The sequence below is a fragment of the Apium graveolens genome, chromosome 5 (genome assembly GCF_009905375.1).
Source record: "Apium graveolens cultivar Ventura chromosome 5, ASM990537v1, whole genome shotgun sequence".
Lineage (NCBI taxonomy): Eukaryota > Viridiplantae > Streptophyta > Magnoliopsida > Apiales > Apiaceae > Apium > Apium graveolens.
Genome location: NC_133651.1, coordinates 287,461,572 through 287,482,416, shown reverse-complemented (window position 1 = coordinate 287,482,416; position 20,845 = coordinate 287,461,572). Strand labels below are relative to the sequence as shown.

Sequence of the window (20,845 nt, the reverse complement as noted above, 5' to 3'; positions counted from 1 at the left end):
AATAGACATTACATTGACTAGTCCAAAAAGATCAATATGTAGCAAGTGATATGCTTCAAGAATTAAGGATTCAGTTTTACTCTTGAAAGATGTTTTTATTTGTTTGGCTTTCTGTTTCATGAATCACATAAGCCATCAGGAGTAAATATTGTATTGGGAAATCCTCTCACAAGATCTTTCTTCACAAGTTCATTGATGCTGTTAAAATTGAGATGAGAAAGTCTAATGCCAGTTCCAGCTGTCTTCCACAGATCCTCTACTAAGCAGACAAATTTCAGAATTATCAGTATTTGTGGAGACCTTGGTTTCATAAAAGTTACCATGTCAGACACCAGTCATTGCAACCTTGCCATCTGATTTACTGACAATTTCACAATGTTCATCATAAAAATTCACATGGTAACCTCTGTCACAGATTTGACTCATACTGATCAAATTATGCTTGAGTCCTGCAACCAGAGCTACATTCTAAATGATGACATTTCCAAGCTTAATCTTGCCATATCCCAAAGTCTTTCCTAAGTTATCATCTCCGTAAGAAACATTTGGGTCAACTTCCTCCTTAAACTCTGATAGCAGGGATTTATTTCCAGTCATGTGTACTGAGCATCCACTATCCAAGACTAAAGATTTTTGATGTTACCCTGTAATCAGATTTAACAATTAATTAGTGTTTTTAAGGACCCAGACTGGCTTGGATCCTTTGGCCTTTTAAGTTTGTTAACATTTGCAGCAGAAGACTTTAAATCAGAGTTTATGCTAACCTTCTTAATATCAGAGTCTACACATGCGGAATCTACTTTTGATTTATTCAAAGAGGGTTTCAGCTCATAGTATTCATAATACAAACTGTGATATTATTTACATGTGTAAATTGAATGCCAAATACTACCATAGTGAAAACATGGATTATGTGGTTTATATCTAACTGTTCTATTCCTAAACTCTGACTTAGGAGGAACGGTATTTATCCCTTTATTTTTCCTGCAAGCAACAGCAAGATGATTAACACTATCACAGTTAAAACAGACCTTTCTAGGTCCATTCAAGATGGGTTTATATTTGTTCTCCTTATTAACACCTTCATTTCCATTCATATTCTTCCTAGGTTATTTTTCCTTCTTTTTCATTTTAACATCCTTCAGCTTTTGCTTAAGCTGCTTTTGAGTCATTAAACCAACATTTACTGATTTTGTATGAACTGGTTCATACTTATCAGTTTTTAAATTTGACTTAGATGTTGATGTTGACCATTTTTCATTAACTGACTTAACAGCATCGACACTTAAGTTAAACTTAATAGGTCTTAACTGAGACTGGTTTAGTTTCACCTTAATATCAGTATTTATTGGTTTAACTTTTTCAGTTTCCTTTTTATTACTCTTATTAGAATTAGTCTTATTAGCATATATTAATCCTGATCCCCAACATCCATTTTCTAGTAAACCCTGAGTTGTTTTTCCTGAATTAGTCTAAAGTTTAATTACTTCTCTTTCTTTAACTAATTCCTTTTATAGATAAGCATGCTTTTCTAACAGTTTCTCTTTAACATACAAAGTATCATCTCTTTCCTTTGAGTTTCTAGCATGAAAATCAACTCAGATTCTTGGTGATCATTCTTTTTCTTAAGATCAAGGTTTTCACTCTTAATCCTAGCATTTTCAAGTGTTTGATCCCTATAACTAACATGCAGAGATTTAAGGAACAATCTTAATTCACAGATATCATCAGTATCAAAAGCAAGTGTGGTTTGACGTACCTTTAATTCAGCAGTGTCAGCCTCAGTATCAGCATTTTCCATAAGAACATAGTTGACTTCATCATTTGATTCTGATGTATCATCCCGATTCTTTTTCTTGGTAATTAAGGATTGTTTCTTCTCATCCCTTGGCTTTCTGCAACCAGCTGCAAAGTGTCCTACTCCATCACAGTTGTAACACTTTTCCTTTGACTTGTCAAACTTCCAGATTTTAACTCCTTCACATCATAGTTTCTTCTGTAATTCCTCTTATCAGTGTTTGAGGAACTAGAGCCCTTCCCAGAAAACCTCTTTCCTTTCTTGAAATTCTTATAGACCATCTTCTTGAAGCTTTTAACCAAAAGAGATGCCATTTTCTCAATATCTTCATTGTTATCATGATCACTTTCACTCTCTGATTCACTATCAGAGTTTGAGTCATTATCAGAGTTTGATGACTCAGTACCAGTCTTTGCAATCATAGCCTTGCCTTTGGAGTGATTTTTTCTCCTGGCTTTGTCCTTTGGATTTTCTTCAACCTTAAGGGCAACATGTCTTGCTCTTGATCCTTTCCTCTTGCTCCTTTTCTCCATCTCCAGTTCATGAGTCTTCAGCATGCCATAGATCTCATCCAGAGATATATCATCCAGTTCATAATTATCCCTAATTGATGTGACTTTTAAGTCCCACTTTTCTTAAAGTGCAAGAAGGAACTTCAAGTTAGAGTCTTCGAGATCATATTCTTTGTCAACCAGAGACAAGTCATTGATCAGCTTTTGAAATCTGTCATATATTTCAGTCAAGGACTCATCAGATTTTGAGTCAAAGTTTTCATACTCCTGAGTTAGTATAGTCCTCATGTTCTTCTTGGTTCCTTGACACTTGACTTCCAAAGTATCCCAAATCTCTTTGGAAGTTTTGCATCCAATGACTCTGTTGGACATGACACTGTCAAGGTTGTTATGAAAAATATGTCTCACTTTTGCATCTTTTATAATGGATGAAAGATCTTCAGGGGTATAGCCCTTCTTATCTTTGTCAACCATCTTTTCTTCTTGTCTAGCAACAGAAACTGCTAGTTTCATTGGCCTTAAAGAGGACCATCATAAATCCTGTTCAGATATTCAGGATATGCTGCTTCCAGACACATGGCCGTCTTCATCTTCCAAATTTGATATTCATGAATCTTCGGGATTGGAACCTTGATAGCCTCATATCTGCTCATATTATGATTGATAGGTTGATTGGCTTGTGGAGGAGGTGGGGGATTTTGTTGAGGTTCTTTGTCTGCCATTATAAATCAATTTTAGATCTTAAACTGTTTGTATATCAACAACCTGCTCTGATACCAATTGTTAGGTCCTTAATACAATTGTAGAGGGGGGTGAATACAGCTTATGCAGACAGATCGAAATAAGTACTCAACAGGATAAACAGTTTTGTATTGAATAATAAAAATTGATTACAAACTAATCTTTCAAAGGATGAACTGATATCCTTGAGAGCCGCTAGGTTACACAAAAAGATATATCAATACACGACACATAAAGTGTAAACCTAATATGTGCTTATATACTGCACAACTACACAATCAACAAAGAATCCTATTCTATTACAATAAGGAATCCTAAAACACATCCTTGTTTTGATTGCTACAAGAAGTAAAGTCCTTCACCGACTTGTATTCTACAAATCCTTTCCTTCTTTGATATCTCCCGACTTTTAGCTGAAGTGACTAAATACTGATGTCAATTACTGATCAGCAAATGCTCATAACAAATGCTGATAACAAATGCTGATGACGTCACCTTCTGCTAAACTCTGATATCAAATACTGATAATAAACTTTTATAGTTTATAAGCTGATATCATCAATTTTTTCTAACATATCAGAACACCGATTGATCATTAGTATAATTTTTTTGGTTTCTAGCACAGGCTCATAAATTAATTTGTAACTCTTCTGGAAAAGCATGGATGATCATTGTAACTATATAATACTAACAAAAAAGGTAATTAAATATCATTCATACAACAATTGATACAAAGATTGTAGCACTAATCAGGGAATAAAATTGTGTAAGACACAAGCGCAACTAACTTGAAACTGCTCAGAATTGAGAATTACTAAGGAATGTAACCATGCACCTAGCACTCTAAAATAGCTTATCTACTGTTTTCCATACTATTGATTGAATTTCTAGAAGCTTTCTGGCCTTTTCCTGTAAATTTGGTTGCCGTCAAATTGACTCGTCTTTCTTGTGTCAACCATGTTCGCAACACTTTGAAGAAGATCTGGTAGCTTCCCCTCTCTACTAGCGAGTCCAAATTTTCATTCAAATTTCTTATGATATGCATCAACATGATAGAGCCCACCTTTAGTGCGTCTTGAACCTGTTTCTTGACTAGCTCCATATCTGGAAATTAATTAAAAAATTACATATAGTTCTCATTATCCTTTCCGAACTAACTCAATGGCCTCAAAAAAAGCCGAACAAATTACAACACTCCCTCGCTCCAAATTATAAGAGATTATAATGGTAATGATGTGGACTAATGTTTGAGTTTCTGCATGCAGGGCACCTGAGATATCACAAGGACCACATAAGTGTAGAAGAACAAACCACTTTTGTTCCAAAAGTTTCCACAAATCTCACGATAAAAAACATTAGAAGCATTACGCCCCCAAACTTCATCTATCACACAAACTAAGTCATGTTGGAGACTTGTTGCTTTCCAGAAATCAACCATCATTTTATGCAAATGGATTTTAACTGCACCTTGTGATTTACTTTTCACATAAGATCAGTGCTACAAAGGTTGATAGAATATTATTATATATATATATCTATCTTAAAGAATTTTGTTATCATATTTATGATATCAAATTATAAATTAAATATTTTTAATTAGAATTTATTTTTATGATATAAAAAAATCCCGAATTAGAATGAATTAGGCTTGTTTGAATTTAATTATAACAAAATTTGAATTTAATAGGTTGCACGCGCATACATCATTGTTTGGATCTTAATTTGAGTTTCTGTAATTTTATAGTCCATGTAAAACTAACATAATTATTTACCCTTTAGAAGTTGATTCTTCATGCATATTTCAGTTGATTGATGTTGTAATTTATTAATTGTGATAAGATTGTTTTGATCATTGTTGCTTTCATATTTTTTTTGGATTGTTTATAATTTGCATCAAGTGTTCCGAACTATGTCACAAAGAAATATGATATTAAATTTAATAGATTTGATTGTCTTCAAAATTGTATTGAATTGGTTCCGTTATGCAACAAATAAACTATTACAATCTGGATTAATTTAAAAATTAATTTCAGAAAAATAGAATTGCATTAAAGATTGCAAATTCGTCGAAACTGAAATTGTATTATAAATTTCAAAGTTACATAACTTATTTTTAAATACTAGATCTTGAATTAAAATTGCATTTAGTTGATTTGATATTTTGAAGTTGTATCAGATTGGTTATGTTATGCAACGAATAAACACAAAAAATAAACTATTGCAACTTGATTTAATTTCAAAAAGTTTAAAAATTGAGTTGTATAATACATTGCAAAGTCGAAATTAAAGTTATATTTCACGCTACAAAGCGGCTGATCATATTTTTAATAATAAATTCTTAAAAATTGTATCTTTAACATTTAAAAAGAAAAAATCATATTTTTACAAATATTATGTCGTACTTTTAAAATATTAACTTAAAAAGAGTTTTAAAAATCCCAATAAATAATTATTATGTCTAAGATTATAATGACGAATCAATATATCTTAATCTTAATCTTAATATATATAAAGGAAAACCCCTGCAGCTTTAAAATCGCTCGAATCATATTATCTTTTTTCTTAGAACTCCTCCAATTGAAATATTAAAAATAAAATTTAACTTTTCATTATCCTAATTTTTAGGTAATGAAATAATCGAATCACATATTCGAAATAGAATTACATATTAGAAATAGAAAAGGAATTAGAATTCAATTATAAATATAATTGAATTTCATAAATAATTGACTATAATAATCGAATTAAATATTCGAAATAGAAAAGAATGACATATTAGAACTAGAAAAGACATTAGAATTCAATTATGTATATAATCGAGTTCTATAAAAAATTATAAATATTTTTCTTTTAGAGCTCCACTATTTTAAATATTAAAAATCAAAACTTCCTTTTCTGATTCTATTTTTAGCAATTTTTTTTAGATTATTAGCGATTCTATTTTAAATTATTTTAGCGATTTTATTTTAAATAATTTATATTTTGTATCTAAATTATAATAAATTTTTATTAGTATTGTATTTGACGGGAGGACGTCTCAAACTAAATTTTATCTGAATTATAATAATTTTTTTATTAGTATTGTGTTTGACGATAGGGTGGATCAAACTAAATCTTATTTAAATTTTAATAATTTTTTCATTAGTATTGTGTTTGACGGTAGGGCGTTCAAACTATTTTTTATCTAAATCATAATAAATTTTATTAGTATTGTGTTTGACGAGAGAGTCGCTCAAACTAATTTTTATCTAAATTACAATATTAGTTTATATTAGAATTTATCTAATTAGTCTTTTTTTATTGAAACAGACGTCGACCTAACAAAATCTCATTATTAGTACGATTATTATCGACTTATGAAGACGTGATATAAACTGGTATCATGAAGAAAAATGTGCGCCATTATGTTATGTTATGTATATTAGAACATGTGTCGGCCTAACAAAGTGTGACATAAAATGGGAAATAATTATGAATAATTATTTTTTTTATTATAATTCATATTTTTCTTAAATAATCTTCTTATTAAATATTTTAAGAATTTTTTTAGGGTCGTTGATTGGCTTGGCTTTGTCGACTAATACTTATATAAAGTAGAAGACGGAGGCGTTTAGGTGGCGCGCCTCTCTAATCGTCTCATTCTATTTTTCTAATTTTTCAATATTTTGAGTTAATATTTAGTAAAAACTGAAATTACCTTATATTCTCCTAAATATATTATCGCCATTCGTAATATTCTCTTAAATTTCTCCAACATCTTTCATCAAGATTTTGAAATCAACTAACTATCATAATATTCTTCTAAAACTTATAATTTCTGTTGTGCAAGACATGATTGTACATAATAAGACTAAATCATCTTGACAACCCTAATGATAAGTTGTTTGATAATCTAATTTTGTATTGTGCAATTGTATTTCTTGAGTCTGTAAAAAGGTTAAGTAGATTAGACTGGAGGATTTTTCTATGAATAGCCATCAAGCTAAGAAATAAACTCTGGAAGAAGTTCAAATCTTGATCATGTCTCAGAGGGAAGTGCAGCAGCTTAGAGCTGAATAATGTTGTTCTAGGAAAAATGATCTAAGTCAGATATCGACAAGTCACAAATCAAGGAATATCGAGAAGTATGTCGAGAAGTCTAAAATGACTTGTAGAGAAGTCCCAAGAGATATCGACAAGTCATTATACATGTGGAGAACTCAGATTTCGACAAGTCAAAAACTCCATGTAGAGAACTGGAGATATCGACAAGTCAAATCTTCATGTAGAGATCTAGAGATATCGATAAGTCAAATCCTCATGCAGAGAACTGGAGATATTGATAAGTTAAAAGCTTATGTAGAGAGCTGGAGATATCGATAAGTCATTCTACTTGTAGAGAACTAGAGACCTCGATAAGTAAAAAATACATGTTGAAAACTCAAGATATCGATAAGTCATTTTACTTATCGATATGTGACATCTCTATAGAACAAAAGAGATCTCGACAAACTATCTCATAATTCAGGGTGCAGACAACTTGAAGATTAAAGATTATCAGTCAACAAATAATTCTATCACTAAATTAGAAAGCTTACAAATGCAGCTTGAAGAATAAAAGATCAAGGGCCAAGATTCACTGGACAAAGGAGGGTCACAAACCTAATTGATTATGCATAAATTTGCTAACACTGGATATGGAAATGTATAAAATAGCTTTAGAAATTGTTTTAGTCTATTTTAGTGCAAGTTTTGTAAACTCGTCATGTTGATCTGTAAAGCATGTCAAGGGTCCTTTGTTTAGTGGTAACAAACAGATCTAGGAAATATCTTATATTCTCTCTCAAGAATTGTAGCTAAGTTCTTATCTTTAAGAACACGGATTTGTAGCAAAACAAATTTGATTTTAATAAATCAAGTGAGTTTTTGATAATCTTCTTGTGTATTTACATTTAAGTATTTTATCACTACAAGTTTATACATCTTCTTTGTTCCAAACATCCATACACTTTCAAACCAAGAAAACACATTCACCCCCCCCCATTTGTATTGCATTTCATACCTAAAAAGTGGTATCATAGCAAAATTTGGAAGTAAACATTTAAAGATCTTGGAAGTATGAATGCACAAAAGATCGGCAGTATCAAGATTCCTGTATTTGACAAGGTAAACTACACTTTGTTGAAAAATAAAATGATATCGTTCTTAGGGATGGCCAATCCAATGTATGTTGAAATTTTTAGGCTTAGACCCTTCATTCATATGGAAAGGATTCCTGAATCAACAGATGGAGACATGATCATTCATGCACACTTTGGTCCTAAACATCCATCTACCTACACTGAACCAGAGAAAGAGATGATTGCATTTGACAGTGGCTTACAACTCATATTAGTTGAGTCTCTTGATAATGCAATGTACAACAATATTATCAATTATGAGTCAGCTAAGCAAATATGGGAGAAGATAGAGATTATGTGTGAAGGAACAGAAGATGTGAGATCTAACCAGAGAAGGATCTTGGTGTCACAGTATGAGGATTTCATGGCTAAACCAAATGAAGGCATTACTGAGGTCTTTGAGAGATTCAACAAACTGATAAATGATTTGCAGCTTCATGACAAGTACTATGAAGCTGAAAAAGTTAACCTCAAATTCTTGCTCACTCTTCCTGACCACTTGGAACAAAAGATCTCTGCAAGAAAAGAAGGAAGCGATTTACGGAGAATAACTTTGGAGGTTTTGTATGGTATTCTCAAAACCTATGAGATGGAAATGATGCAGAGAAAGTCATTGAGAGCTAGTCAAGGGCATGTTCTGGATGTGTCAAGTGCCTTGATAGTAAATGATAACAAAATTACTGAAGATGAAATAGAACCCCAGACTCAAGTTATTCAAGTTGTTGAGCAGAAAAACAAGGAACCTCAAAAATAATTCATTTTAGAGCTGAAAGAGGATAAGTTCTATACTCTCGGTAAGTTGGATGAAATGGATATGGCTTATCTAGCAAGAAAATTTTCTAACATCAGAGTCAAGAAGCCTAGATATTTCAAGGGTAAAGGCCAAACATCCTACTACAACAACTGGAAAGGAAAAACTCAGTTAAATGCAACTGGAAAAAGTGGCAACAAGTCAGGATATGTAGACATATTAAAGATTAGGTGCTACAACTGTGATGAACTTGGTCACACTTTCCACAAAATGCAGGAAGCCAAAGAAAGTGAAGAAGGAAAAGGCTTATTTGGAACTGGAAGCTAAGTATGAAGCACTTCTGAGAAAGCAACAGGGAAAGGCTTATATTGCTAAGGGTAAAAGTTGGGATAATACAGATGATGAATATGATGGTGAAGAAAATGGAAACTATGCTCTCATGACCTTGGAGCAAGAAGAGTCATCTGCATCTAAGTTCGAGGTACCTATCCTAACTACCATTGATTTAAATGTTGCACAATATAAGAAAACTGTTGAGAATATGAGTGTAGAAATGTTTCACATTCATACAAGCATGGTGGCAACTACCGAGGAAGTGAGTAGGCTGTCAAAAATTAATGAAAAACTTGAGATTGAGAAACAGGAGCTAGAACTGCAGCTTGTTGGTCTTGAAACAGTTAAACAAGAAAATGAGTACCTCGGGGATAAGCTTAAGTGGAAGTAGAAGCAATGTTAAGAGAAAGAATTGAAAAAAATGATTTGAAGCTCAAATCTCAAAAATGCATCTCAATTAATTGGTTAGTATCATGGAAAGAATAAACCATGTGCTAACATAGCCATTGGCTTGGACTATGAGGCTGTGAATTCTCACAAGAAAAATGAAGTTGATAATGGGAATTACAGTGTGAACCAAGATGTTCCTGTGATGATTAAAAATGTGAATGCACCATTGTTCAAAGCTTGTGAAGTGAACTTCAGTGAAGTGGAGCTTGTCATCAAGCACGAGCTTGCAGATGAAGATAAAATAAAGGAAGATGCAAAATCCATTTTAAACACTGAATGTGAGAAGAAACCTACAATGAGTCCAACTATCAAGACACCAGCAAATAAGATCAAGAATGTTAGCACTGGAAAGAAAAAAAGAATAGAAATGGGAAAATAGGTGTCAACAAAAGCAACAACTATGCCTCTGTTGCAAATGCTCTAAGAAAGTAGTGTAAAAATGTGGCTCAACAAATCATCTACTCATCTTTGTAAAAGGGCTATTAGTGAGTCAAAGTATGGATCCTGCATATACAATGAGGAACAAATAGATGATCCTTATTCTTTATGTGACAAGTTTGACTGCATTCCATGCAACATGAAAGTTATGACCAGCTGTCATAAGTTGAGAAAAGATCTTAAAGAAGTTAACTTTAAATCCGTGATTAAATATGAACATGTTGATCAAACTAAGAATGTTATTCCTTTTGAATGTTCAAGTTCTACTTCTGTTAAATCTGTGAAAAAAGAAGAAAGTTCCCAACACTACTTGGGTAGCTAAACACACTTAAAACTCTTTGTGTGTAGTGAAATAAGAATAAAGTCATATGGATCATTGAAAGTGGATGTTCCAGACATATGACAGGTGATAAAGCCCTGCTATCACAGTTGGAGGAGATGGTTGGCCCTTTGGTGACCTTTGAAGACAATAGCAAAGGATTCACAATGGGATATGACAAGTTCATTTTTGGAAATATTGTCATTGAAGATTTAGCACTGGTTGCAGGTCTTAAAGTGAATCTTCTTAGTGTAAGTCAATTTACAGACAAAAGTTTCAAGGTTATTTTTGAAAAAGAAGCTTGTTCAATCACAAGCAAGAAAACTGGGGAAGCTGCTCTGAAAGGAGTAAGGAAGGGAAACCTATTTGTTGCAGACATAAATACAGCAAACAAGGATAGAATATGTTGCTTCTATACCAAGACATCTAGTGAACAAAGCAAACTCTGGCACAAGAAACTCTCTCACTTGTAATACAAAGCAAACAATACTCTGGTGAAAAGGGAATTACTGAGAGACATGCCTGCCAGCTTTAGAATTTTCTCAAGATGAAGTTTGTGAAGCTTGTCAAAAAGGCAAAATAAAGAGGTCCAATCACAAAAGAAAAGTTGTGAACTCCATTAGTTCTCCATTATAGCTTATCCACATGGATTTGTTTGGACTTATAAGTGTCATGTCTATAGCTAGAAAGAAGTATGCCTTGGGGATGGTTGATGACTACTCAAAATACACTTGGGTGAAATTTATGCATTCAAATGATGAAACTCCACACATTATTATTGAACACATAAAGAAAGTTGAGAAATATGCTGAAGATCAAGATTGTGTCAAAAGATTGAGGAGTGACAATGGTACAAAATTTGGGAATGCAATTCTAAGTGAATTTTGTAAAGACAAAAGCATTGTTCAAGAGTTCTCAGCTGCAAGAACACCTCAACAAAATGGTGTGGTTGAAAGGAAAAAATAAACTCTAGTTGAAGCTGCTAGAACAATGTTGCAAGATGCCAAGCTGCCAACTAGTTTTTGGGAAGAAGCTGTTAACACAACATGTTACACTCGGAATAAATATTTACTAAATAAAAATATTGGAAAGTTACCCTACTCAAATTTTTCAAAAAAAAATCTATTGTCAAGCATCTTCATGTGTTTGGAAGCAAGTGACTTGTTTTGAAAGACAACTCTGAATATGTTGGAAAATTTGATTCTAAAGTATTTGAAGCTATTCTTCTGGGATATTCATTGGAAAGGACTACCTACAGAGTCTATGTTCTAGAGCATAAGAAAATTATGGAGAGCACGGATGTGACATTTGATAATGACAAGTATTCAGGCTTGGAATACCTTGATCAAAGTGAAGTTTAAACATCTCAATATTGACAGTGATTCTGAAGATGAAGTTGAAGTCAACACAAACAGTAGAATGGATGAAGAAACAAGTGAACCAATAAATTTTGACAATGAGAATTCATCTTATAAAAGAAGTACATATAATGGTTCTGCAAGTCATGTCAATAATGAAGAAAATGAGAACAATTTCAGTCAACAAAATCACACCAGAAAATGGGATAGAAGTCACACAAGAGATTCTATAATTGGTGATCCCAGGTTGGAGTAAGGACTAGAAGTGTCACTGCAAATGAATGTTTACATGCATGCTTTCTGTCTCAAATTGAGCCTAAAAAAACTAAGGAAGCTCTACTTGACCCTGATTGGATAACTACTATGCAAGAAGAGCTCAATCAATTTGAAAGAAATAAATTTTGGGAATTGGTTCCTACACCAAGAAATAGAAATCTCATTTGAATAAAATGTGTGGACAGGAACAAAATGGATGATAATGGAATTATGACAAGGAACAAAGCAAGATTGGTTGCCAAAGGTTACTCAAGATTGGTTGCCAAAGGTTACTCACGGGAAGAAGGAATTGATTTTGATGAAACTTTTGCTCCAGTTACAAGGCTTGAAGCAATACCATTTTTTTGCATTTGCTGCATATTCTAATTTCAAGGTGTATCAGATGGATGTGAAAAGTGCATTCCATAATGGTGAATTGGAAGAAGAATTCTATGTGCAATAGCCACCTAACTTTGAAGATATAGAATTTCCAAATTTTGTTTACAAACTTTTGAAGGCTCTACATGAATTGAAGCAAGCACCAAGGGCCTGGTATGACACACTATCAGAATTTCTACTCAAACATGGTTTCACTAGAGGCAAAATTGACAAAAATCTATTCTACAAGCAACATTGTGATAAAATTATCTTAGTTCAAATCTATTTGGATAATATAATTTTTGGTTCTACTAATAAAAAGTTGTGTCATATATTCTCAAGACTCATGCAGAGTGAATATGAGATGAGCATGATGGGAGAACTAAGTTACTTTCTTGGCCTTCAAGTTAGTCAAATAAGTGATGGAATCTTTATCAGTCAAACCAAGTATGTCAAAGATCTTTTGAAGAAATTTGGAATGGTGGAATGCTCACCTGCATCAACCCCTATGTCTACATCTACCAAATTGGATGAAGATAAGAAAGGAAAAAGTGTGGACATCTCAAGCTATAGGGGAATGTTTGGATCTTTGCTCTACTTAACTACAAGTAGACCATACATCATGTTTGCCATATGTTTGTGTGCTAGATTTCAAATAAATCCTAAAGAATCACACTTAGTGGTTGTTAAGAGGATTTTCAGATATTTGAAGGGAACACCTAACTTAAGATTATGGTATCCTGAGGAAACTGATTTTGAAGATGTTGGAAACACAGATGCAGATTTTGCCGGATGCAGGGTAGGTAAGAAAAGTACAAGTTGAAGCTGTCAATTTCTTGGTCAAAGACTTGTATCATGATATAGTATGAAATAGCAATATGTGTCAACTTCCACAGCTGAGGCTGAATGCATAGCTGCTGGAAGTTGTTGTGCTTAAGTGCTTTGAATTAGAATCAATTGATGGATTATAGCCAAGTGTTGCACAAGATGCCAATCATGCGTGACAATACTAGTGGTATATCCATTATTTCTAATCCATTTAATCATTATAGAACTAACCACATTGATGTAAAATACCATTTTATTAGAGAACATGCTACAAATGGTACTATTGAGCTTATTTTTGTTCCAACTGAAAAATAGTTAGCTGACATTTTTACTAAACCTTTGGATGAAGCAACCTTCACTAGACTTGTAAGTGAAATTGGTATGTTAAATTCTTCATCCTAAAGGCAAGAACTCAGCTAACATGTTGTAGTAGATTAATTCCTGAGAAATCAAAATAAATTTGATTTTACTAGGATATCTCGAATATGATCTATAAATATTTTAGGATTCTCTATATATATTTATATTTCAAAATTCCAACTTGGAATTTTTCTGATTCTAAGAAAAACTATCCAAATATTTGTTCACATCATTAATATATGAAATTAATATAAGATATATTTAAGAAAGATCAAAAGTATGTAGAGAACTGAGTTCTCGATAAGTCTAAATGACTTGTCGAGAAGTCATTTTGTGACTTCTCGATAGAGTTCTCGATAAGTCTCTTTTATGACTTCTTGTTGGACATCTCGATAAGTTATTTTATGATTACTCGACAAGCACTGTAGAGATCCGGATATACTTATCGATATGGAGTTCTCTACAAGTTCAAATTTTAGACTTATCAAAAACTCAGAACTGAAATAATTTAATTCAATAAATTATTTCAGTAAAATACTTTTGATCTAAAATCAATACTAATTTTATTTTGATTTTTTCAATATAAATTAGAATAATTTGGTCCAATAAGGACAAACTGGGTATTTGTACAATATTTCAATAAGTCATTATCTAGTTCTCGATAAGAGTCAAGAAAGTGACATCTCGGCATGAGTTCTCTATAGGTCATGTGATTTCTCTACAAGCAAATATCAATCCTTCATTCTTCACTTGTCGATAAGTCACATCTCTACTCTATAAATACCTAGACATCTCGACATAACCCCTCTTTACGCTTTCGAGATCTCAATTGACCTAATTTCTGTGATTTTCACCATTCTCAACCGTTTCGAGCTTTCTCTCTCTCTCTCTCTCTCTCTCAAAACACTTACCCACTAAAACCCAAACTCTTCAATGGCTGCTAACAACATGAGGGCTGTTATCCCCAAAGACGGAACCAACTACCTGGATTTTGTGGATCCAACACAAGCTCCTGATAAGTTCAAGTGCTTTGTCAAATTTATTGTTGTTTCTTATCTGTCAGGAGGCCTAACTGCAAACCCAGTGCTCTAATTGGATGTTCTAAACAAATTCTGGAACACTGCAGCAATCAACAACATTGTTCATGACAATCAAGCATTTTCCATGGTGGTTAACTGCACAATCAGGGGTGTGGTTGTAGATTTCAATGATGATGACATCAACAAGGCATTGGGTATTCATATAAACAACTTTTTTGAAGCTCCTACAACTCAGGAATTGGCTGAATTCATGGACTTCATCAACTACAGTGAAAATATTGACATTGCCAGGCTAAACAAGAAAAAACCTGAGGAGGGAATGGTTATTTGTTTTTATCTCCATAATCAGGGCATTCACATGCAGGCTGGTATGACGATATTTCAAGTATGGTGCAAAAGTTGGTGTATTCTATGTCCTACAACAGACATCTCAATGTTGGAAGTTTAATCCTGGAAGAGCTAAGCACAAGGCTCACTATGCCTTTTGTAAGTAGGGGTAAGGAGATTTTCTTTCCTAGATTTATTATGTCTACTTTCAACCATAAAGTTAATGACATATTTATGCTAGAGGATATAGATAAAAATGAAATAGGCATTTATAAACAAGTGTCTAAAATTCTATTTGGATCACTTAATACAAAGAATCAGGTTAAGGTTAGGCTAAGTATCACTGACTTTATGTTGGAGAAATTTAGAACCTATCATTATCTTATGCCTGAAATAAGAAGCGATGTAATTCCTAGTTTAGCTATGGCTCATGCATCTTTAGTAGCACCCAAACACGATAACCCACAGGGTCTTCCACAGCTGAAACCCTTTCTTCAAAACCACTAAAGGCTAGGAAACCAACTATTTCATCCTCTCAAAAGGATGGAGTTAGTAAAAAAAAGCGACCAACCCTAGTAGTTGTTAGTGAGAGTGGTGAGGAACAAACAGAAACTGAGTCATCCTTGGTCAAAAAGCCAAAAAAACAAAAGAAAGCTGAGTTGACCACTCAAATAGACACCTCTGCATCCTCTAAAAAAGTTACAGTTGTAACGCATGGGCCTAAACAGACTCTAGTGGCATCTTCTCAACAAGGTGTCACTATTGAATCAAGCATTCTCCCTAATGTATCATGTAATGAGTCTGCACTCAAGAGGGTGAAAGAAGTCAATTGGTTGGCACACACTTAGAGGGCACATTAATTGAAACTCCATAATCTATTCAAGGGGAGTTGTCAACACTCATGCCTCAGCTCACAAATCTTATTTCTAAAATTTCTTCAACTTTTAATGAAGGGCTTGAATCTTCTTCTCAAGCCCTTCCAAAATCAAGTGACACAGTTCATGCAACCGTGATCACCACTCAGGCACAATCTTTAGATGGTGAGAGGCTATATTGCTGAGATAGACCTTTATGACATCATCATAAACACAAGGGTTTTATCAGTTTTTACTAAAGACCCTGTGCAAGTTTCCAATGCACCTTCACGTGCTCAAAAGTCTTCACAGACTGATAGGTTTGAGGGTAGTACTCTTGAGGGGGAGCTACTCAAATCCTCTCCAATTTAATTGGAGGTTTCTCATGAAAAATAACTCTGCTCAAAACCCTAGCTGAAATTGCTTTGACTATTGAAGCTAGGAGTTCAATTTCTAATGATCTAGCTATTGGGGAGGCAAGTACACAAGCACATTTAGTGCTAGTTCCCTGCAAGAGGAACAAGGGTTTGAGGCCATGGTATATGATAATAACCTGGTCAAATCCCCTCCAATTCAAATGGAGATTCACTTACCTAGCGAACAACATACTGTCATAACCACAGCTCCCACTGTGAGTTCAACTGTGACTCCTGTCATATGTACAATTTCACCTTCCATACCATCAACCTCAACCAACCCTAACGAACCCTAAACTTCTACACATTCACCATATATCTTATCCCAATGGATGCAAGATACTCAAATACTAACTCAAACTGTGGATGAGATGCTGGGAGATCAACTTGAAGGTTTTTCCAATATTGCTCAGCAATCGCTTACCTCAGACATGTCAAATCAAGACTACCAAGACATCCTTCTAACCTATAAGAAACAAGTAGAGAAACAACAAGAAAAGATTATGGATGAAGCTTATAGTGATGGCAATGTGGATACCTGGCTCTCCAAGACATTTCATGTTAACATGAAGGAGGCACTTACAAGATTTAAGGAGGAGTACATCACCATTCTTGGAAGCAATGCTAAAATGTTCACTCCAAAGAAAGTGTATAATGCCATCATAGAGGTCTACAAAGCTTAACTCAAATCCTTCAACTTTATTGGCAAGGCATAGAAAAAACTCTGGATGGATATCAAGGTGAAGTCAAGGAGATGGTGAACAGGAGAATTGATGAATTGATGCCTACATTGAATGAAATGAGATATAAATACATCAAGTTCCTAGACAAGCTTCAAGCTCTCACTCTCAATCCTGTTGAAGAGAGTATCCAGAAACTAAGGGACTTCTTCATTGCTCTGCATGTTATAATTCAACGGTAAATCACCAACAACAATGACAGCAAAGTTAAGTTGGGACAGCTATACAAAGCAAGATTTGAACCATCTGCATTAGTAACAGAGGAAGTCAAAATGCAGTGCTAAAAAGACTTGGTTCATCTCCTTCCACAACCTCACAGACAGATCCCTCCACTTCAACAAATCTTCAAATACAAGCTCTCCAACAGCAAGTCACAGAACTACAAGCTTCAAATACATCTCTCACAACTCAAGTCTCCAAACTCACTTTCCTAGTACAAAGTCAATAGCAGGACATCAAGTCTCTAATAGACTTTCAAAAGTATTTTCAGATGCAGAACAGTGTGTCAATTGGAGCTATTATGGGTGCTTTAAATGTACCTCTTCAGGAAACACCTCAAATGGTAAGTGCACAGATCCGTCAACACTCAACCTTGCCTGCTACCAAGCCTAAGAGGGAGATGATGGAGCCCAGGATAAAATCCATCCAACTATCAATAAAAAGTAAAGATGACAAGGAGTTTGCTGAGTTTTTAGAAGCCCTGAGAGTCTCCCTCAATTTCAATCATTTTACATACAAAAAGGCTATTGACAAAAATATAAATTTCCTGAGGGTGGTGCTAGCGACAAGACAGAATTTCAGAGAAAAGAAGGTGGTTGTGAATGTCAATGACTCAGGAGTTAACAGGTGTATGCAGGTGTCCCTTTCCTTCATACAATTAAGAAGGGCATCTGAGCTGGACATATTCATCAATAAAGTCAAGGTGATAAGTCCATAGGACACTCTTTTGCTGCATGAGCTTAAAATTGGACAAATAGGTGCTTTTCCTGAAGCCTATCTACAGCCAAGCAAATGAGTGGCCTACATCTGCCCCAACACTAAAAGATGCAAACACTTCCAACTGCCCAAACACTGTGTCATGGGAAATAAAAAGTTGATGATGACTTTGGAGATCGAGTTGAAGACAAAGAGGAACAAAACTCATGAGGATGTGGAGATGATTAAATTTTTTGCCAAGTATTTGAAGAATGCTGAAACTATGCTATCAAGGACACAAATCAATCAAAAAGATGATAACTTGGATGATGATGAGCAGAAAAAAGATGAACATAAAATTTCTGGCTCAAATCGAAGTCAATCAAGTAAAAGCAGTGATAGTCATGTGGATGACAAGAAGAAAAGGAAGGATGACAAGAAGGGAAAAGACAAGAGAAGGAAGAAAGATGGAGGAGATGGGAGAGATATAAAGAAGGCACCATTAACCCAAACATCCAAAACCTTTCCAATCCAAATACAAACACCTAGCCAAACAATATCTCAAAATACCCAAACTCTAAGCCCAAGTACATGTATAAACCAGCTGCAAATTCTCTACTCAAAATATCTAACAAAGCAAAACAAACCTTCTTGAATAAACTCTTTAAACCACCTTCATTCAAACCTCCAACCAAAACTCACTTTAAGTCTGCAGGGAGAAAACCTAAAATGCTTCAAGTTGAAGCCGGTGCACTTTGGGATTGCTTTCATCAGAATGACATTCTACCAATTTCAGAAAACATAACAGATGATGACTACCATAAATAGCTAACTGAAGAAATAATCAAAGTCCGTGTTATTTCTCTACGAGAAGTCAGAATATACTTCAAGGATGTTACCTTCAATTTGTTGAATAAAGAAGTTACTGAGAACTACTCGACTGCAGAACTTGGGAGGGTAATAAGTTTGATGAATACAAGGGATTCTTTTACAAGGATGAGGAAGCTTGAGTTGGCTGAAAGGGTGAGAGAGAGAAATATAAGACATGCAAGGGAAAGTGCTGAAAGGGAAGAAAATGAAAGAAAATATGGTCAGAAAATTGAGATGTTTGAGCAAAGGTCAAATGAATTAAAAGCCAATGGATTGAGCAGGGTGTCTCCAAATGGTGTGTTTCCGCATATAAAGAATCACAAGTTATCAAGGTACGGGATCAATTATCTTGACAGTTACTCCTTGGATGAATGGCTCAAGCTGGTAGAAGCTCTAAGAGGAACATAAATCATTGAAGAAATTGAAGTCCTAGTCAGACTCAAAGATATAATTAGAGAACATCCAGGCTATGAGATTTTCAGATAGTCATGTAATTCAATTCAGAATGTAACTGCAAAAATGTATAAAAGTTGTACTTTTTAAATTTGTCAGACTCATTTTATTTAATTTTAGCTTTGGGTTAGTCTTGTTATCAGACATGAATTTGTGACAAGTAATCTTCTCACAAATTGGGGGAGATTGTTGTGCAAGACATGTATGTACATAATAAGACTAAGTATATTAGACTGGTGGATATTTCTATGAACATCCATCAAGCTAAAGAATAAATTCTGGAAGAAAATCAAATCATGATCATAACTCAGAGAGAAGTGTAGCAGCTTGGAGTTGAAAATTGTTGTCCTAGGAAAAATGTTCTAAGTCAGATATCGACAAGTCACGGATCAAGGAATATCCAGAAGTGTGTCGAGAAGTTAAAATGACTTGTAGAGAAGTCCCAAGAGATATCGACAAGTCATTTTGCATGTAGAGAACTCAGATATCGAAAAGTCAAAATCCATATAGAGAATTGGAGATATCAGCAAGTCAAATGTTCATGTAGAGATCTAGAGATATCGACAAGTCAAATCCTCATTGTAATATCCCATATTTTCAAATATTGTTATTATAATTATTAGGAATTATTTATGTGATTTTATGTGAATTTTAGTGAATTATCTGGTAATTGGAGTTGGTGTTTGGGTGTTTATATGTGATATTATTTGAGTATTTTAATTTTTATGTGCTCAGATAAAATATAGATAACTGTGATATTTTTCTGGTAATTTTTGAACTGTTAGATGATTTTATATTGATTTATGAATTATTAATTATTTTCTGAATAATTACCAAAACTATTTTATAAAGCCGGGAATCGTCCGACTTCAACCGTTTTTGCGTTTTTACAACCCGAAACTCTTCGGAAAACTCCTTCCTAACCTAATCTGGTAATTCCGGACATTTTCCATGTTTTAACTTTTTCAATCCGGATTATGGTTTGACCCGTACGCGTCCCGGCGCCAAATTTTCGATACGATAGTCATTTTAATAAATGAATAAAACCCGTACTATTGAGAGACGGGATATTATTACATTATTTTTGTAAAAGGTAATTTATAAGAAGCCCAGTTTTGATAATTATCCAAATCTGATATTAAATTGTATCGTTTTATATTTACTTAGTGGCTAAGTAATCTATTTTCGGATCCGATATGATCCAATAAGATACTTGTTACATGTTTAAGATGCGTTTATATGAATCGATCCATAATTTGGACGTGTGTTTATTTACGTTATTCGTTTTATCTCGTTTTATGTACAATTGATTGTATTTTATATGTTTTCGGGGTTTTCTGTTAATTTAGGTATCGTTTCTGATTTTCAATAATAAACGGACCGGGACCCTAGCGGGACATCAAAGCCCTCAAATTTCATACTTTTATTTTTTTTTTATAAAATTACAGACCCTATGATTCGTGTTTTCGTATTTTTGGAATACTCGTAATTTTTGGAGAATTTTAGTATACATTTTATATTTGTTTAGAAATAATATTTTTTTAAAAAAA

General features: G+C 33.8%; 1 protein-coding gene across 1 annotated transcript; it reads right to left on the bottom strand.

Annotated features, from left to right (window-relative positions):
• Nucleotides 1-2,433: 2,433 nt before the first annotated feature.
• LOC141661009 (uncharacterized) lies at nucleotides 2,434-2,823 on the bottom strand. The gene has a single exon (XM_074467989.1). The coding sequence runs from the start codon at nucleotides 2,821-2,823 to the stop codon at nucleotides 2,434-2,436; it is 390 nt and encodes a 129-aa protein (XP_074324090.1).
• Between the last annotated feature and the right edge of the window lie 18,022 nt (nucleotides 2,824-20,845).